This window comes from Hemiscyllium ocellatum, chromosome 19, assembly GCF_020745735.1.
Source record: "Hemiscyllium ocellatum isolate sHemOce1 chromosome 19, sHemOce1.pat.X.cur, whole genome shotgun sequence".
NCBI lineage: Eukaryota > Metazoa > Chordata > Chondrichthyes > Orectolobiformes > Hemiscylliidae > Hemiscyllium > Hemiscyllium ocellatum.
Window position 1 is genome coordinate 49,987,863 of NC_083419.1, and position 19,909 is coordinate 50,007,771.

The window sequence follows — 19,909 nt, forward strand, 5'->3', positions numbered from 1 at the left end:
TTCCTCCTCAACTATTATGGGCTATTTTACTGGAATTACACTCCTGTGATGAAATTGGGTTGCACAGCTATTCCTTTCAATGCAGAGGAGGTGTCCCAAGCAAGTGAGAGCAGAGGACATGCAGTGTTAATGGCTTTAGGTGTTTGAGTGGGAAATAGCAAGTGATGGAAAATCTTGCTGGTATTAGTGAGACTGGTAGAGAATGATCCTTAATGGGGCTGATACAGTGGCAGGATTAGAAGTGAGAGTGAGTTATCAGTGTGAGGATGGTGGAACGTACCCTGGCAGACTGGACAAAGACATTGACCTTCTTTCTTTCTGCAATGGGGGGGTGGGTGTTTCTCTAGATGCTGAGACTATTTTAACTCAGGTGGCGACCTCAGATCAGGCTGCATTTGTCTGGTACCTTGGCCACCACTGTTGCTCCTGGGAAAGGGGGAAGTCCCGTGTCAGCACTACCCCAGGCAGCAGGCCATCCAGGACCCTGCCTGCAGAGCAAGGGTGGCTGATTTCCTCATCTGCCTTGTCCAGGGCAAATGTCAGGATGTATGCAAGGCAGCTGCAGACTGACTGTGCTTGCCTAGAGGCACAATGTCATTTTTAAAATGATGTGTGTGTAAAGGATGCTTGTGAATTCTAGGATATTCTCGAAAAGGCATTTTTTTCTGGGAATGGCATACAGTAAGATGGGGTGAAAATCTGATGTCAGAGATGCAATAAAGGTGTGGTAGGTAATTATTGGAGGCACACTTGGTGTGAGAACATGCTCGGGCCTCACATTTACGAACCCTGCAAAATAAACCCTCCAACTTGGACTGAGCTAAAAAAAAAACAAGATTCAGTCCAGACACTTTTGGCCCCAGTCTTGCTGCAAGTTGTCTTTCCAGTTCCCTCCAAGCTAACTGAACAAGTTGACATTTTCTGCCACTAGGCTAAGTGCTTTGCACTGTGATGGTCACTGGAGACTTCTTCTAGCTACAAGCTAAACAAATTGTACAACTTCTTTGTATATCACCCTACTCCAAATGGCCTGCAACCTATACAATACCAAGTCTGCAGTAAACTTCAATGACTCTCCCTGTCACAATCTCTGGTCCAAAGAGAAGAACCTCCGTTTCACTCATCTCTCCACAACTCTGAAATCATAGAATCATAGAGATGTAACAGACCCGTCCATGCCAACCCAACCCAATCTAGTCCCACCTGCCAACACCCGGCCCATATCCCTCCAAACCCTTCCTATTCATATACCCATCCAAATGCTTCTTACATGTTGCAATTGTACCAGCCTCCACCACTTCCTCTGGCAGCTCATTCCATACCCGTACCGCACTCTGTGTGAAAAAGGTGCCCCTCAGGTTTCTTTTATATCTTTCCCCTCTCACTCTAAACCTATGCTCTCTAGTTCTGGACCTCACTCTTACCATCATTCTAGTGAACCTCTGAGTGCTGGCTCGAGCTTGCTGAAGAAAGGGGCTTGGAATTGGATACAACACACCAGCTGAGGCCCAACCAATCGTTTATAAAGTTTTACCATATTGTTATGCCACTCACACTCTATAGCTCTGACTATAAAGATTTATTTATCCTTAGACAATGTACAACGTTTAATCATCTTTTCATTTTGTTGTGAAGTTTTCAAAGAATTGTGTCTGTGCACCCCAAAATTCCTCCCTAGATTCCTCCACTTCCTATGAAATTGTACCATTTGGTCTATATTCCCTCTCCTAAATTTCTTTTCCAGAATGCATTACCCCACACTCTCTGCATTAAATTTCATCCAGTGCCCTCTCATTTTCCTCATATATTTCTTCCTGAATATTCCTGTAGGTATATAGCTAACAGTACTGTTTTGCCTACATTCCTGGGACTAAAAATCCAAATTACATGTCTATGTCTTTAATTGAAATACATTACTGTCTTCTGGACCTAAATGTGTGAAAGTGAAAGAAAGCAGGGAAAGTAATGGAAAGAAAGGAATTTTTGGAGGTGACGTTCCTAATGTTCATATTCAATGATATACAAAAATATGTGCACAAGAGAAAAAAGAAAATTTATTACCTTATAAAAATGATTCATTCAGTCCTTAGAATGATCAATAAACTCGTCTGATATAATTGGGAACCGCTGCCTTGTGAATTGAATTGTGCTGATGGAACATAAGCCAAAATAAGGAAATAGAGTGGACAGATGGCACAATTTTACATGGAGATTTCTGAATATTTCATAGGATGCATGGCCTTGACTTCACAGAATGATTAACTTCTTCTGTACTTGACTCTCAAGAACAGGATATTAATAGAACATATCTTAGAGGCCTGTGATGCTACAGTATAAAGATAAAAGGGCAGGGCCAAGAGGGATTTGAAAAAACGTTATCTGATTTTAAAACTAAGGTGGTGTTTAACTAGGTTAGCAAGCGCAGGGATGGTGAATGAATGGGATTTGGTGGAAGTTAGAACACAGGAAGTAGAGTTTTTGAATGACCACAAGCTTACAATGGGTAGAAACTTGGGACAACTTGTGCATTAGAATAGCAAAGTCATACATTCATAGAGATGCACAGCACAGAAACAGACCCTTCGGTCCAACTCATCCATGCCGACCAGATATTCTAAACTAATCTAGCCCCATTTGCCAGCTCTTGGCCCACATCCCACTAAACCCTTTATATACCCATCCAGGTACCTCTTAAATGTTGTAATTGTACCAGCCTCCACCATTTCCTCTGGCAGCTCATTCCATTCACCTTCTGCTTGAAAAAGTTGCCCCCTTAGGATTGTTTTAAAAGTTTCTCCTCTCATCCTAAGCCTAGTTCTGAACTTCCCCACCCCAGGGAAAATACCGTGTCTATTTACCCTATCCATGCCCCACGTGAGTTTATAAACACCTCAGCTTCCATGCTAGAGGGAAAACAACCACAGCCAACTCAGCCCCTCCCGATAGCTCCAATTCAAGGTTGTGCAGCAGCTGAATGGAGGCAGATACAGAGTCATACTTTGGACTGGAAGAAGGTTTATATTGAAGTTCCCCAGGTGTCAGTATTGGCACTCTTGTTTTTTTCTGCTAATTATAAATGACCTGGATCTTGGTGTGCAGATAATGATTTCAACATTTGCAGACAAAAAAATCTTGGAAAAATTGCAAACCTTTGGGAGGATAATGTAGAACTTCAAAAAGACTGACACATTGATGGAGTGGGCAGAAGGGGAACAGTTGAAATTCAATGCAGGAAAGTGTGAGTTGATACAATTTGGTAAAAACTTGGACTGACAGTATAAAAGAGGGTATTATTGTAACGGAGTAGGAGTAGGGAAGTCTGGATGTATGTGTAAATAAGTTGTTAAAGGTAACAGTAAACAAAGCATACAGCATAATGGACTTCATTAATAGGGGCATGGAGTACAAGTACAAGGTGGTTATGATGAACGTATAAGACACTGGTTGGATTTCAGGTGGAAAATTGTGTATGGTTCTGATGTGACACTACACGAAGAATATGAATGCATTGGAAATGCAGAGAGGTGTAAGAATGGTGGCAGGGATGAGACATCTCTGTTAGCATAAAAGATTGGAGAAGTTGAGACAATTTGCCTTGGATGGGGGAATGCCAAAATGGGATTTGATAGAAATTTCAAAATTATGAGGGCTTTGTTCAGAGTTGATATGAAGAAGTTATTCTTACCTATGAATAGTTTGAAACCAGAGGCCATGGTTTTTGACATGTTTTTACAAAAGAAGCAAATGGGAGGAGAGATAAAAATGTATCAACACTGCAGTTAATTAGGGTCCATAATGCATTGTCTGGAAGTACGGTGGAAGAGGTTCAATTAAAATATTGAAGAGACATTGGATAATTATTTAAATGGGCCAAGTTATGGTAAAATGGCCTGATGGGCCAAATCATTTTATACTCCACCGAACAATTCCTTGATTGAGAGCAGTATACACAAGCATGTTCTGTGACGTTTAGTCATTGTGCACCTCAATGTGAAAGAATCTTATGGACTTACGTGCATCTCTGCACACATGACTATCTTTCGCTTTTACTCACTTGTATATCACTGTTAAAGCCTTGAGCTCATGGAGAGCAATGATAAGGTGGGCACTGAGCAATTTCCTACTACAACGACAGTAATAATTAAATTGTTGTTGAATATTACCACTTAATTAGAATAATTTATTATGCATCAATTGTTCTGGTTTCAATCTATTGGTCAAGACAAATGTAATTAGGTTGATGGGCAAGTTCACTTCATGCACGCAAGAACAAAGTGAAAATTCTGGGAGATTCAGTAAGCTTGGAGAGAGAAGCCGCATTCATGTTTTGATCAGGAATATGGAACAGATCTGATGGGACACGGGAATTTAGCAAAATGTCATACATGTTTGTGACCGAAGTGTGCCGTGGGGACAGGAATACTGACAAGATAGTACTGTATAGTGGATACATGTTGCTAAATTTGGTCAGTGTTTGTTTTGCTGATATAATGCCAAAAATTGCCTCTGCTTCTCTATAAAGGGGCCACTTCTATTTTTGGGGGGGTGGATGACACAGGATTTCCTTAACCATTTTTTTAAAAAGGTTGTACGTTTAGGAGCACAACTCAAGATCGTAGTCTGCTGTAGTCTGGCTGTCTGCTCATTTCAATTGGCTGCAGAGGGCAGGAAGTGAAGATATTGTTCCCACCTTTCAGGTCTCAGCTGATCTCTCTGAGACGGAAGTGAGTGCGTGTGTGGCTGTTTCAGGCACTGAGTCTGTTCGCTTTACTTTGAATGTCTCTCATCCCAACAGAAGCTCAGTAATGGTGGGGTGAGGGAAGTGGTGCTATTGCTTCAGTTGTGAGTGAAGAGCTGGGCTCAGGGCAGGCAGGGAGTCAGGGAATTAAAGTGGGCAGGAGGAAGAGATACCTGCAATGAGAAGAGTGTTAGAGGGTCAGGGATGGCATCCATTCAACAGAGCCGAGCTGGAGACGAAGGAGAGGATGGCGAGGATGGCTCTCTCCACACGATGCTGACGGCGATAGAGGAAGAGCGGATCAGAGCAAGCCTCAAGCAGGAGATGAGTGGCCTCGGTAAGTGTAAAGGGACTTGTTCCTCTCTCTTGCATACACTGATAACGCTACAAGCCAGCTCAAGGCTCTCCTGCTAGACTACCAGTGTCTGTTAAGGCGATTCTTCTAATGTGACACTTAAAAACACTACACTCTACTGGGTCAATCCTTGCGGACAATTCCACTTCTCGGACCGCCAGGAGACTACTGACTTTCCAGAGTTAGTCTTGTTCAAGTTGATCTTCAGTGAAGTGACGCCCTTCGGTTTTGACAGATCACTTTTTTTTGTGGGGGTGATAGGGTTGCGGAATCCGGTTTCACAAACGCCTGGTTTCTAAATATCAAACTGCAAGCGTTAATTGGGGAAGATTTTAAAGAGCCTGTTTAAACCCATTGGGTGGTCTTAACTATTCAATAGCTACGGCAGGGCGAACGAGTGCTGGCAGTTTACAGATGACTTGCTATTAACTGGGCGTTTTGTTAATGTTACCGCCAGCCCTGGGTTTTCCGATCGTTGCTCTTAAATGTTGCATTCACAATTTTTAAGTTGCAAAAATTGTCTCCATTATTTGATTGTATTCACATGGTGCGCTAAAGGTGTACATGAATAATGGTGGGTGTGGAGACGGCAACTCCTCAGCTATCTGACCACTGGGCACTAACTAGTGAATAATGACAGCCAAATCTGGACATTCAGTTGGATGGTTATAGGTTCGAAATCATTGTATTGCGTTTGCACTTTCAACAGAAGTGGTTTACACTGATGTTTTACTCTGCTCCTGTCATGACTGTGGGACTTAGCTGGGAGTTGAGCACAACATTTTTAAATGGTTATTGTGTTTTTGTTTACCATGAAGATATGCCAGGCTTATATTTGCCAAACTTGTCAATTGGATTTTAGTTTCTATTTCGAAAAAAAATGGAAGAAATGAACAAGAAACCTCTCCCTTTTTTTTCCCCGTGATTGATTCAATTACCCGGTGTGTGAAGCTCAGGATGAGGTAAGCTGCAATTTCAAAGGAAGCCGCAGGTGGGCAGTGAGCATGCGCGGGTGCGCGGCGCATCCTGGGGACTGTAGTCTCTGGGAGCCAGGTTCACCGCGGGTTGGACGGGGGAGTGGACTACAACCCCCAGAATGCAAGTCGGCAAGGGACAGCGTGCATTGTTGCCCATTCTGACAGAAAGGGATGATGTAATTGTCAGTGGAGCCACCCTGGACCTCCATCTGCGCTGATCTCATCAGGGCAGCTTCACACTGCAATACAAACACAAGAGTGCTGGAGCAAACTCCGGTCTGGCAGCATCAGAAACATGAGACCTGAAGAAGTCAAATTGGACTGGAAAAGTTAACGGAGGGCAGATTTACACTGGCACTTGTTGCAGATTGTCTCAGCTGCGAAAGGTTTTGCAGCAGCATGGATGCACCTGTCCCCTGATAAAATGTCTGCATTCTTTATTGTTGTACAACTGCTAATAGCCCAGCGCATAACTAGCTAGTTTATGGTACCTTTTACTCCAGTGAGGATTAAACTGTTCAAAATACCAAATTATTTCCTATTTTTCCGATTTTTATTTTCACTGACTGCTGCAACTCCAATTCTGGTGGCAAATATTTATTGAACTGTAGTCAGTCATTGTATGCTAGATTTAGAACTCCATCAAAAACTGCTATATGTAAAATAGTTGTGGTGCTATGGGGTTGTGCTTTTTTAAAATAATACAAGTTCACTAATGTCGTTTTAGGAAATTATACCTGTCATTCCCACTCAGTCACATGACACCAGGTTATAGTCCAGCAGGTTTACTTACAAGCTTTTGGAGCACTGCTCCTTTATCAGATGAAGTGAGTTCAATAAACCTGTTAGACTGTAACCTGGTGTCATGTGACTTTGACTTTGTCCACTTCGGTCCAACACTGATATCATTCCCACCTTGACCCATTTGTGACTCCGGTTTCAAATTGAGTTTCAGTAGCCCTTCATTTGGCCTAACAAGCTGTTACTATCCTCTTTTTTTTTGGGAAATGAGGGAAAGCCACTAATTGAAGCATTTCCATCAGTTCTTATATTCTCTCTCTAGATTAGAGTGGTGCTGGAAAAGCACAGCAGTTCAGACAGCATCCAAGGAGCAGGAAAATCGATGTTTCGGGCAAAAACCCTCATTTATCTCTCTACCCTGCAGTCAATCTGCCTCTCTTCCTGATGAAGGGCTTTTGCCCAAAACGTCGATTTTCCTGCTCCTCGGATGCTGCCTGAACTGCTGTGCTTTTCCAGCACCACTCTAATCTAGAATCTGGTTTCCAGCATCTTCAGTCCTTGTTTTTACCTATTCTCTCTCTCCCATGTTCCACAGTACTGCTATGTTGCTGGTGACTATCCTCCTGTCATGTCCATTCATGCCAAACACCAATCTTGGATTAGATGGGTGATTTTTAACAGCCAGATAGCCTTTCTGCCAGTAACCCAGCCAACTTATCAGTGCTGTGGGTCTGTACAGGTACCAGCTGACTGGTCTGCACCTACGGCTGAATTCTCCGATATGCTACAGATCCTGGAGTGAGATTCAAGCCTGCAGCATTTGGTTTACATGCCAGGGTGCTGCTTGCAGAACCACAGAGCCTTGTAGATGCCCACATTCTGTGACTAAATAAATCAAATGTTGTTTCAAACTCCCTTTTTATTTTAGTGTTATTTTCGGTTCTGTGGGTACAGTGATCAATAAGATGGCTAACTTTTGGATCAGATCATCCATTCTAAAAGATCTCATCAAATCTTTTTAAAGAGAATCATAGAATCATAGAGATGTACAGCTTGGAAACAGACCCTTCAGTCAATCCCGTCCATGCCCAACCAGATATCCCAACCCAATCTAGTCCCACCTGTCAGCAGCTGGTCCATATCCCTCCAAACCCTTCCTATTCATATACCCAACCAAATGCCTCTGAAATGTTGCAATTGTACCAGCCTCCACCACTTCCTCTGGTAGCTCATTCCATACATGTACCACCCTCTGCCTGAAAAGGTTGCTCTTTAGGTCCTTTTCATATCTTTCCCCTCTCACCTTAAACCTATGCCCTCTGGTTCTGGACTCCCCCACCCCAGGGAAAAGACTTTTGCTTATTTATCCTATCCATGCCCCTCATGATTTTATAAACCTCTATAAGGTCACCCCTCAGCCTCCAATGCACAGGGAAACAGGCCCAACCTATTCAACCTCTCACTATAGCTCAAATTCTCCAACCCTGGCAACATGCTTGTATATCTTTACTGAAAACTTTGAAGTTTCACGACACCCTTCCGATAAGAAAGAAACCAGAATTGCAAGCAATTTTCCAGAGTGGCATCCTGTACAGCTGCAACATGTCCTTCCAACTCCTATATTCAATATTCTGACCAATAAAGGAAAGCCTACCAAATGCCGCCTTCACTATCCTATCTACCTGCGACTCCACTTTCAAGGGGCTTTGAACCTGCACTCCAAGGTCTTTTTGTTCAGCAACACTCCATCGGACCTTACCATTAAGTGTATAAGTCCTGCTAAGATTTGCTTTCCCAAAATGCAGCGCCTTGCATTTATCTGAATTAAACTCAGTCTGCCACTTCTCAGCCCATTGGCCCATCTGATCAAGATCCCGTTGTAATCTGAGGTATCCTTCTTTGCTGTCCACTGTACCTCCAATTTTGCTGTTATCTGCAAACTTACTAACTATATCTCTTTATGCTCTCATCCAAATCATTTGTATAAATGACGATAAGTAGAGGACCCAGCACCAATCCTTGTGGCACTCCACTGGTCACAGGCCTCCAGTCTGAAAAACAACCCTCTGACATATACATGCGCTTGCCATTAAACCATTAGGGAGGGATAATATTGTCCATGTCATTTATTTATATGACATTAAGGAGTATTTATAGCCTCCAATTTAAGATGTTTAGAAATGGGATATACATGATCATAATGTAAATTAGTTGGTCAGCTGGTGATTCTCTGTAACAATGGAACTTCAGGAAAGCAGCAAGTGGTGTCCTCTGGTACTTTGAATAAATGAGTGTAATTCCTGCTCAGTGCTCATTGAGCAATTGGATTGGAGTTCCACTGGCACTGAATTAAGTCAAGCATGAGTCTTTCTAACTTCCTGCTCTTCCAAACTATGCTAATTAGCAAAAACTGAAAATGTTGATCAATTTTATTTTGACCTTCCCATATCCATTTTTAGTTTCAAACTGCTGTAACAGGAAGTTAGATGTTGGTAAATGATACTGCCTGGACCTAATGATTCCATTAAAGCATGAGCCTCTTTACATTAAAGCAGATAATTTGCATATTTAATAGAAGTGTCTCTCGAAATTATTATTAATGTGTCATGGTCTCTGTAGAGATGCAGTAGAATAACTGGAGTTTCTCGGAATGAGAGATGACCTTATTGAAACATGTAGGATTCTTAAGGGGTTTGACAGGGTGGATTTTGACATGTTTTTTCTCCCTGTCGGGCCAGAGGACATTATCTGCAAATAAGGGGTTGCCTGGTTAAGACAGATGAGGAATTTCTTCTGATGGTAGTGAATTTGCTATTGAGGCTAGATCATGAATTATGTTCAAATCTGTAATATTGATGTTTAATCAATAAGGGAATTGAGGTTTCTGGGGAAAAGGCAGGAAGTGAGGATTATCAGATCGGTGTCATCTCGTTGAATGGCAGAGCAGATTTGATGGGCCGAGTGGCCTACTTTTGCTTCTTGTGTTATTTTGCCAACTAATCCAAAGGCATGATCTTTGGTGAGGTGGGTTTAAGTCCTATCAAAGCAGCAATTAAATTTCAATTAAGCAAATAAAAATTTTGTAGGAGTAATATTGACCACGTAACTGCTAAGTTGTTATAAAAATCCAGCTAGTTCAATAATCACCGTTTTTTTAAGGCGAAGACTTGCTGACTTTTCCCTGTTTGGTCTATGCATGTGCAGCAATGTGGTTGATGCTTCTCTACCCTCTGAAATAGTGTGGTAAACCACTTAGTTTTCACATAGCAGTTTTATATAACTGTTAGATCACCAAGCATTGACCCGGGCATGACACAGTTCAGTCAACCCAGAAAAGTTGGCTTCACCAGCGTTGAGGAACTTGCCCCAGAATAGGGGAAATGTTCTCACAGGCTAGTCGTGTAACACCTGAGAGTCATACTTTCAGAATATACATTTTAGCTAATGATTCCATGTTCCGTCCTGAATATCACAGGGAAGCAGAACGAGGAAAGTCACAGAATTACACCGGATGAAAACACAGAAATGCTCAAGCAGATGACCGAAAGCTTTGAGGTGAATGTTAGGAGGGAAGAAAGATGGAGAGGTTTAGAGTGAATTACAGAACTTTGATCGTCAGAGAGCTTAAAGGCATTGGATGATTAAACAATTTTAAAAGCAAGGATCTTTGAGGTCAGAGTTAAAGTGCAAGTATCTGAGAGGGTTGAAGGCATTTAGAGGCAGGGAATGGACATTCTATTGTCAAATTTAAATGGAAAGATGATGCTTTAAAATTGGCTCCTAGTGAAATGACAGCTTCATCTCCTCAACCAAACTTGATGCAAGTAAGAACATAAGCACCAGAAGTTTGGATGCTCTCTGGTTCAAGTTAGGTAGTCTAAGGGAGGTTAGCCTATAGATTGCTTCAGTGAGTTTTAGGAAAGCTTGAATTGGCTGGGGCACTTTCTCTACAAAAAGGATGATCTTGTGGAGGTCTTTAAGATAGTTTGATCGAGTAGATGAAAGAAACAAACGGAGATCTTCATCAAAGCTCTGAAGAGTTGTCGAGACACACTGTTAGTTTTCTCTCTCTGCATGGATGCTGTCTGTCTGACTGACTGATCTCCAGTATTTGTTGCTTTCCAGCATCTGCAATTTGTTCCTATATTGATAGAGTAGATGCTTGAAGCTGAGTTGTATTTATGACCCTTAATTCTGGTCTGTCATTCATAAATGCATTGAGGGGCATTTAGAAGAACCCTCCTTTACCTAGAGAAATATTAGAATATGTAAATCAGTTTCATAGTAAGTAATTGAGGTGAATAGCATGAATGCATTGAAGAGGAAGTTGGGTGAGCCGGCAAGGGGAAATGTAATAGATATATTGATGTGTTTAACAAAGGGAGATTTGGCTTTTATAGAGTACAAATATCAGTATGGACTAAGTGACCTGTTTCTGTGCTATTCAGGAAGGAATAGACCCATCTGCCCACATGTCTGCGCCAACCATGATGCTATCCAAACAAATCCCATTTGTAGTCCGTATCCCTCTCTTCCCTGCCTTCATGTATCTGTCAGGATGCCTCTTAAACATTGCTATTGTATCTGCTCATATTCCCTCCCCTGGCAGTGCATTCCAGGGACCTGCTGCCTTCTGTGTAAAAAGAAAACTTGCCTTGCACATCTTTAAACTGCCCCCTAGTATTTGACATTTTCACCCTGGGGGGGAAAAAGGCTCTGACTATCCACTCTGTCCATTTCTTTCTTAATTTTACATACTGTACTTCTATAAAGTCACCCCTTAGCCTCTGATGCTTTAGCAAAAACAATTTGTTTGTCCAATCTTTCCTTCGTAGTTAATACAGTCCAATCTAGACCACATCTTAGTAAACCTCATTTGCACCCTTTGTAAAACCTCCACATCCTTCCTATGGTGTAGCAGCTAGAACTGCGCACACATATATGTATGCATAAAATTTTCAAAGTAAATATTATATATAAAATAATGTTTGATGTTGTTTCCCTGAAATAATGATGTCAACATGAATGCACAAAATCTCTTGTCCGCACTGCATGCTCCAAATTGCTTGCCAAATATAGACGCCATTGCTGGAACCAAACGTCTGGAATTATCCAAGACAAGCCAGACTTTAACAGTTTTGCCATTGCTCCTGTCACAATGTTTATCACTACTCTGAAACTGACAGCACATTTTGGTGTCTGCACGCATTGCTTTGAAATTCAAAGTTACAGTGACGATTGTACACTTTTTCCCAAGTGTATGATGTTAAAGTAGCCCCAAACTGCAATGAAATTGAACTCACTGAATTACCAAAAATGTTTCCTTTTTTAAACTATTTATCTGTCTACAAACGTCTTTGGGGAAGTAACATTTGATTGTATACAGTGTGACTGTTTTTTAATTCTATACTAAATTCATAATTACATTCTGAACAACTTCACCACCCCTCAACAATTTTATACTTGTGGAATGTCAACTGTTTCTATCATATTATCATTTTTACTTTTAAGGTTTTTGTATTTCAGTTTCTAACCCAAAATTGTGCATATCTCAGTTATTTATTTTGCATTCTGTGAAATCTTAATTAAATTTGAAAAATGCAGTGCATTGTTTTCTGAGAGAATACTTTACTTCTTAATGCAATTGATCATTTATCCTGTTTGGCGCAGTGTTAAGGGAAAAATCCACAGCACAGAAATCACATGACCTTTGAGCTTTTCTCCAGTGGTGAGTACTGCTGACTGCAAAATTCAGGCTGTTATAAATTGTTGATGCACTCACTGAGAGACAAAGGCCATGTCTGGGTGACATATGAATTTTAGATTAGATTACTTAGTGTGGAAACAGGCCCTTCTGCCCAACAAGTCCACACAGACCCGCCGAAGCACAACCCACCCATATTCCTACATTTACCCCTTCCCTAACACTATGGGCAATTTAGCATGGCCAATTCACCTGACCCGCACATCTTTGGACTGTGGGAGGAAACCGGAGCACCCGGAGGAAACCCACGCAGACATGGGAAGAACATGCAAACGCCACACAGTCAGTCGCCTGAGGCGGGAATTGAACCCGGGTGTCTGGCGCTGTGAGGCAGCAGTGCTAACCACTGCCACCGTGTTGCCCAATTTTAAAACTTGTTTTAAGATTATCTTATTTTGAATTAACTTTGGATTTTGAAATGGCTGCTACAGCTCACAGGGTTTACAAGTTGACTGAAAGTCCTGGAAAATTCCAACAGTAACACTGCAGAAGGATAAAGCTGGAGAGTTCACCATTGGGTGAATGCTGAACAAAGACAACATTGAATTCCTTTGTCTGAACCCTGCCCGATAACAGCAGAGACTTATCAAAACTCATTATGCCTGCAGAGGTGCTAAAAGTCTCCATCTATTTATTAAAGATTTAAATGGGCTTTTAACTTGGGTTAACAAATGTTTCTTTCCCAGAATTACTCACCAATTTCGTGAGCCACACAATTGAAACGCGCCTTTAATCTTCGAAGGGCAGTATTAGCAGACACCAAGAACTACGCATGCGTGCTCATTCGGAAACGCATTGTGTTCTGAGCACTGATGTCAAAACTTTGTGCTGTGATGTCATGCATAAATGCATTACTGTGCATGTGCACCCACCTCCACGGTGTTGCAATCTCTCTCTATCCCCATCCCAATCCCGCTCTGACACCCAATCTTGCCCCTGCTGCATCACCTCAAAATCCGCACACCTGCGACTTAAAGCATAGTGTGCATGTGGCCATGTCAGCAAATACAGCCTTTCTGAAGAGCTTTGGCAACATTTCTGAACTTTTGAGTTAGTCATACCAGCAATAAAAAGCAGGATTCCAGGCTAACAGTGAACCTGACTGAGGGTTTAAGCCACTGAAACCTATTTCTAGATGACTATAAGAAATAGGACCAGAAATAGGCCATTCAACCCATTGAGTCTGCTCAATGATTCAGTAACGTAGACAAGCAGAAGTCTGGAAGAACACAGCAAGCCAGGCAGTGTCAGAAAGTAAAGAAGTCAATGTTTCAGGTATAACCCTTAAGAACTGTGTGAGATCATGGTTGATTTGATAATCCTCAACTCCACTTTCCTGACTTTTCCCCCATCACCTATGATTCCCTTAATGATCAGAAATCTGTCTCTCCGCCTTGAATAAATTATCAACCCACCCTTTGAGAGAAGGGATTCTTTCTTATCTCTGTGCTAATTGGGCAACTGCTTGCTCTGCAATTATCCTCTGAGTGTAGATGCTCCCACAAAGGGAAAACCATCTTTCTGCATCCAAAATGTCATGCACCACCACAATGGATCTTTTATATTCCAATAAGGTCGCTTTTCATTCTTCCAAATCTAATGAGTGCAGGGCCAACAGGTTCAACCTGTCCTTGAAACGAAACCTCCATATCCAGGATCGGCTGAGTTAACCTTCTCTGGACTGTGTCCGATGCTACTGTATGTTCCTTTTAAATAAGAGAACTGAAACTGTTTACAGCATTCCAGCTATGATCTCATCAATGCCTTGTTTAGTTTTAGCAAGACTTCCCTTTTTTTTGTACAACATTGGCCTTTCAAGTAAAGGCCAATGTCCCTTTGCCTTGATTATTGCCAATTAAACTTGAATAGAAGTGTAACAATGGCAGTTTTCAAATCTTCTGGGACTTTTCCAATAATCCTTAGATTCTGGAAGATTCCTATGAGTGCATCTATTATTTCTGTAGCTACAATCTTTAGCTATGTTATATAATATACATCCTTTTTAATATCCTAGGTTAAACACCTCTCAACACCAGGTTTATTTGGAAGTACTAGCTTTTGGAGTGCTGTTCCTTCATTTGGGTGATTGTGCAACCACCTGCTGAAGGAGCAGCACTCTGAAAGCTAGTGCTTCCAAATAAACCTGTTGGACTAAACTTGGTGTTGTGTGACTTCTTTAGCTTTGTACATCCCAGTCCAACACCTGCGCCTCCAAATCTTTAATATCCTAGGATACATTCCATCCAGGTCCAGGGGAGATATTCACCTTTTGACCCTAGCACTCTTCTGTAGTGATTAGTTGTTTGTATTTATTGCTGCTCCTTTGGAAGATTCTTGTATCTGTCTGAAAAGCAGATATCTGACCGATAAGTACCGTACCAACTTCACCTCTGGAGGAATTCTACAACTCTTGTCTTCTGCTCTGTGGTTTCACCTGAATCCAAGCTTCTGGATGCAGGAAATCCTCCCTTACTGTACTCTGATATTCATTTGAATTGATAATTGCACTTTTTTATTTCAAAATATTAACATTCTAATAGTATACCTATAGGTGTCAGATTGCCTCCTTTGCTGTACCTCACTTGTGTGAATTAGCAATGACTATTTCAGGTTCGAATATGTGGATAAATAACATTTTTGGCCTAAACCTGAAGGAGTTTGCTGCATGTCACTTTAAAATTCACCTCACAAACAGGGTTTGGGAAACACCAGCTTTTTCAAATGAAACCCATTTGGTTATGGGCAGAAGGTGGGGAGATTAGAGGCGTTCACTCTGCCTTTCCCATGTCTGCAACACTGTATAAGGTAATTAGGTAGAAGGTAGACAAACTACTTGGTGACAGAGTATCACTAGGAAGGCTGAAGTTGATGCAATGAAATCTGCTTTGGAGCTTGGCTCCTGAGAAATTAAAAACACATTCTCTGCCTGCTGATGAAAGTGTCTGCTCATGCAAATTTTAGTCTCTCTTTTGAAGTTTTTTTTGAGTATTAGTGTTTATAAAATCATGCAGCTGAGGTGGTGTTTGCACAAGTAAGTAATAAGCGGAGCCATCTGTGTATTGGGACCACATTTGGGTATGTGCTGGTGGAAGTGTTAAGACAAAGGATGCTGGCATATTCACTGTTGGGTATCCTGATCAAATAATATTTCAATAATGCAGATTTTTGTTTCATACTGTGCTTTGCTGGAATAAAAGCAACATGCTGGAGAAACTCTGGCCTGGTAGCCTCTGTGTGGAGAGAGAAATGGGGTTAATGATTGAGTCCAATATGATTAAACTTCACAACAATATATTGCTGGACTGTGCAGGAGAAGTGTGGCTAAAGTTCACCTCTTTTCCAGACAAGAATTTGTTCCATTGTGTTGTTTAAGTGTTTCTGAATGTGGAGTTGCCAGGACGGCCTTAGTTCTAAGCATATCTTTCATAACCTGATGACTGTAACAGTTAACAATAGCTTCCAAGGCACAGTAGTGAGATTTCTAAATAGAAGGTGTTAGCATCAGCATCTAGTGGAATTGAAATATAACACCATGCGATAACTGAGCCTGTTTCATCTGACTAGACTTTATCATGAAGGATATTTTGGGGCTAGGCAAAAAAAGCTAATCTTTCTTCACAAAGATATAACATGACAGAAAAAAGTCAATTGTTGTAGGAAATTCTTCCACAAACCCAAAGGAAATGTTTATTTATAAAAGTAGTGCAGGAAAATTAGTGTTGAATGTTTACAGCTAAAGAACAAATTGTTATCTGTAATCAGGCACTGACCTTTCCAACTGCCTATTACTAATCTCCCATTATCGATCACAGTACATTGGCGATCAATATGCGTGGTTGTTTTTAGCTGAATATGATTCTAGTCTTCAAAGGAGTTTTGGCTTCAGGTGATGTCTGTTTTTCTGATTGCAGATCATACAGTGTTCAGTCAATTGTTTTAAATGCAAGGAATGCAGTCATGGTGGACATTGAAACCAGATAAATTGAACAAGATTCAGTATTCAGTCAACTACAGTTCACACATTTTTCACTACTTACAGTATCTACACTGTCTAATAACCAGGCAGTACTTAGAAATACCTCTTGATTTGTCTCTTTTTTTTTCTTCATGGAAATTCATTATTGGGATTGTTTCATACTTGTATAGCATCCCTGTCTCATTTGCTCTCTAGTGTGTTCTTAATCAATGAATACTAGCAGTTAAGTGGACCTTGGACTGATGCTGTAGCTGAGCCTGCTTCTCGTTTTCTTTGTGATTTGTATTTCTTTGTAGACTCAAGTGCAGGGACACTAGTTAGTTTTTTTTTCTTTCCCAAGCGCACCAGTCAGCTACAGTCATCAAGCTGCTGGTAGTTTTCTTTTTGATTTCTCCTCTAAAAGTTTTATTGCCTATGTTCTTTCCACAACACAATGCTTTTCCCCAAACAGCCATATATCACCGCAGTCTGCATTGATCTGATGGGCTCCTCTCAACCATTAGTGACACACAGAAGTAGAACATCTTAAATCAAGCCCTGCTATTCTGAGTCGTACCAGATGTTAACAATTTTAAAATGTATACACGACCCCAATTTACCTAACTTTCAGAGAAACACTAGGCCCTAGATGTTCAATTGTCTTTGTCTGGAAACTTTCACTAGTTTGTAAGAAAACTTGTACACAGCGACTCATTCACTTGTAAAATATCATTGATTGAATTGATTAAATCTTCACAGTTCAGCACAACTGTTGAAGGAAAATAACTTTAACATTTTAAACTTTCACTGCAAAGAACAGTCAGCATCTTTTCTTTGTATGTTCATCTACCTCTAACTTGTTTCCAGTTCCAACCTGCTCATTTAGCTGAGAACCAATCAACTTCCACTTGTAAACAATTCCTCAGCTCCTGACCATCTGCACATTTGCAGGAACCCATTGCAACAAAAAAAATCTTGCAATCCACAGTTTTTAAAGACACAAAAATAAAGACACTATTCTTATACAACATACTCACCATAAACTGATGATGGGGCCTCCTGTTCTGTGTATTACCAGGGAGACTATGATATGAATAAAGTGAGTTGTTTAGACAATACTGTCCTCCAATCCACTGGAACCTTTCCTTGAACTTATGGGAAAGATGGGACATTCAGCAAACTAATATACAGTTCATCCTGATGTCAGATAGCGTTGGAATTGATGAAGCATTGCCTTGCGACATAACTGTATTTATGTAGTGTTCTGCAACTCAGCATGAGAATGTCTGTCTGACATAGCGAATGAAGGAATATGCAGAATAGAATTTGGAAGATTATTGAACATATTGGAGAACACTTTGTTTTTAAGGGCACGTCTCATTGTAGCATGTGACCATTCTTGGAGAAAAAATGCAGGATATTTAAAAGCCTTTTCTGTCATTTTTTTACCTGGAAAGAATTTGAATGTTTCCTCCATAACAACAGTTGTAAATCCATTTTTAAAGGGATATTGTTTGTTTGGCTTAATGCAGAGGGGTAATCTTCTCCCTATGCTCTGGTTTCGCAGGCTGTGTACACCTAGTAACAAGGTCCAATGCTCTCCTAGCATATGCAAATGAAAATCGAGGTTTGCAATGAGCTACTATATCACAAAGGGATTGTGCTTGCCCCTTGTTATATTAAGTTCTTGCTTTGTTGTTTAGAACTCAACTACTTCCCCTTAAATGTGATAGTCACAGGCACTATAATGTGATCTGCATGATAGTTTCAAACAGCATTGGTCACAAACAGGACATGAGTCTCATAGGAATGGTGGGTTTCTGTGAGGGACAGCAATAAACTAATTATTGTCCTTAAAATTTTGACGTTCTTATTTTATTAAGTGGACTTAATATTTGTTAACTGAAGTGAAAGGCTAATTGAATAAAACTTAACTGTTTTAAAATGGTAGACTGATATTTATCATCATTTTGATACAGTTGGAAAATGTTGGGCTGTCGTGTGGAACACACCATAGTTACTTCAAACTGTTGTCACCCATGGCTCAGTTAGAAGTATATATTTTGAGCCCCACTACAATGACCTAAGCATGCACACCCAGGCTGACAGTCAGCATAGGACTGAGGGAGTGCTGCACTGCTGGTGAAGCTGTGTTTTATTTTGAATGATTGACCGTTTAGACTGATGCCCTATCTACCATCTAAAGTGGACATGGAAATCTTGTCATCTTTGAAGCAGTGATGCATCACAAGGGGAGTTAACCCCACCTTCTTGTCCAGTATGTATCCATCAGCATCACACAACTGACTACAGATGTGGTCATTATCACATTGCTGTTTATGGGAGATTGCTTTACACAAATTGGCTGGTTGCTGTGTTTACCATATGGCAACAGTGAGCACATTTCACAAGTTATTAATCGGCTGGAAAATGTTTTGGGATAGCCTACAGTTGTAAAAGGCACTAAAGAAATGCAGTTTGTGTTTTCTTTAATTGTTGAGTAGTGTAAAACTGCTGGATTCTATTTTCTTTAAAACAAATATCTAGACCCAAAATTGGCTGTTTTTCAGATAATTGGAAAGCGAGGATATCATTCTTTTGCTTGTCTCCAAATATCTTAGATAAATTTTCAGTTTAATTTCTTATTGATAACTGGTCAGTTTGATGTATGGTGGACACGGTCATATCCCTTTCTTAAAGTGGGAAATACTGGAGCAGGTTTTGATCTGGAATTTTTTTTTAATATTGTGTGAGAGCTCTGAAGTGGACATCATTAGATGCCGAAGGGAACTTCTGCGAACTTCCAATAGTGACTCCTGCTATCTTGGCTGGAACTATTTATTACTCTTCTCCCTGCCATACTGGATGCGTTGAATCTTTTTGTTTGCAGACAGGGTTGCTGTTCAATAGTTTCAAAAAGTAACACATTTTAGTAACTCTGGAGGAATGGGCAATGTTTAGCATCATTTTCCCTCTGCTCTCCCTTCCCTTTTTTTGGTTTAATTCAGGATTGTAAACTAAGCATTGCCTCTTCAAACTCTGAAACATTTATCAAAGTTACAGAACGCAAGTGGAAAATGTCTCCAGTCTACCCTGTTCCTAGGCAGAGTTTCGTTTCTTTTAATGTAAAGACTACTTGGACCATTTATTTCGTCATTGGGTATCTCAATGATCATGATGAGGAGTGAATGTTTCTGTAATTAGAACATGTTTTGGCTTTCCCTGATGTCTGCGAGTTTATTCATCATGAGTCATGTAGATCAGGAAGGTTCCAGGTTCAATCAATTGACCTCTGCACAAAATCTTACAATTAGGTGTACCCTTCAGTTAGGTGCAGAATATCAGATAGACTTCCTTTTTGCTATTCTGAACATAACCA

At 40.7% G+C, this 19,909-nt stretch overlaps 1 protein-coding gene across 3 annotated transcripts in view; it reads left to right on the forward strand.

The window, feature by feature from the left end:
- Window positions 1–4,724: 4,724 nt before the first annotated feature.
- The window catches only part of kiaa0930, a 103,298-nt gene continuing 88,113 nt past the window's right edge, over window positions 4,725–19,909 (forward strand). For all 3 annotated transcript variants that reach the window (XM_060839450.1, XM_060839451.1, XM_060839452.1), the window contains exon 1: window positions 4,725–5,075. In XM_060839450.1, the coding sequence (XP_060695433.1) occupies window positions 4,943–5,075 (133 nt within the window). In that variant the 5' untranslated portion in view covers window positions 4,725–4,942. The remainder of the gene's footprint in view (window positions 5,076–19,909) is intronic.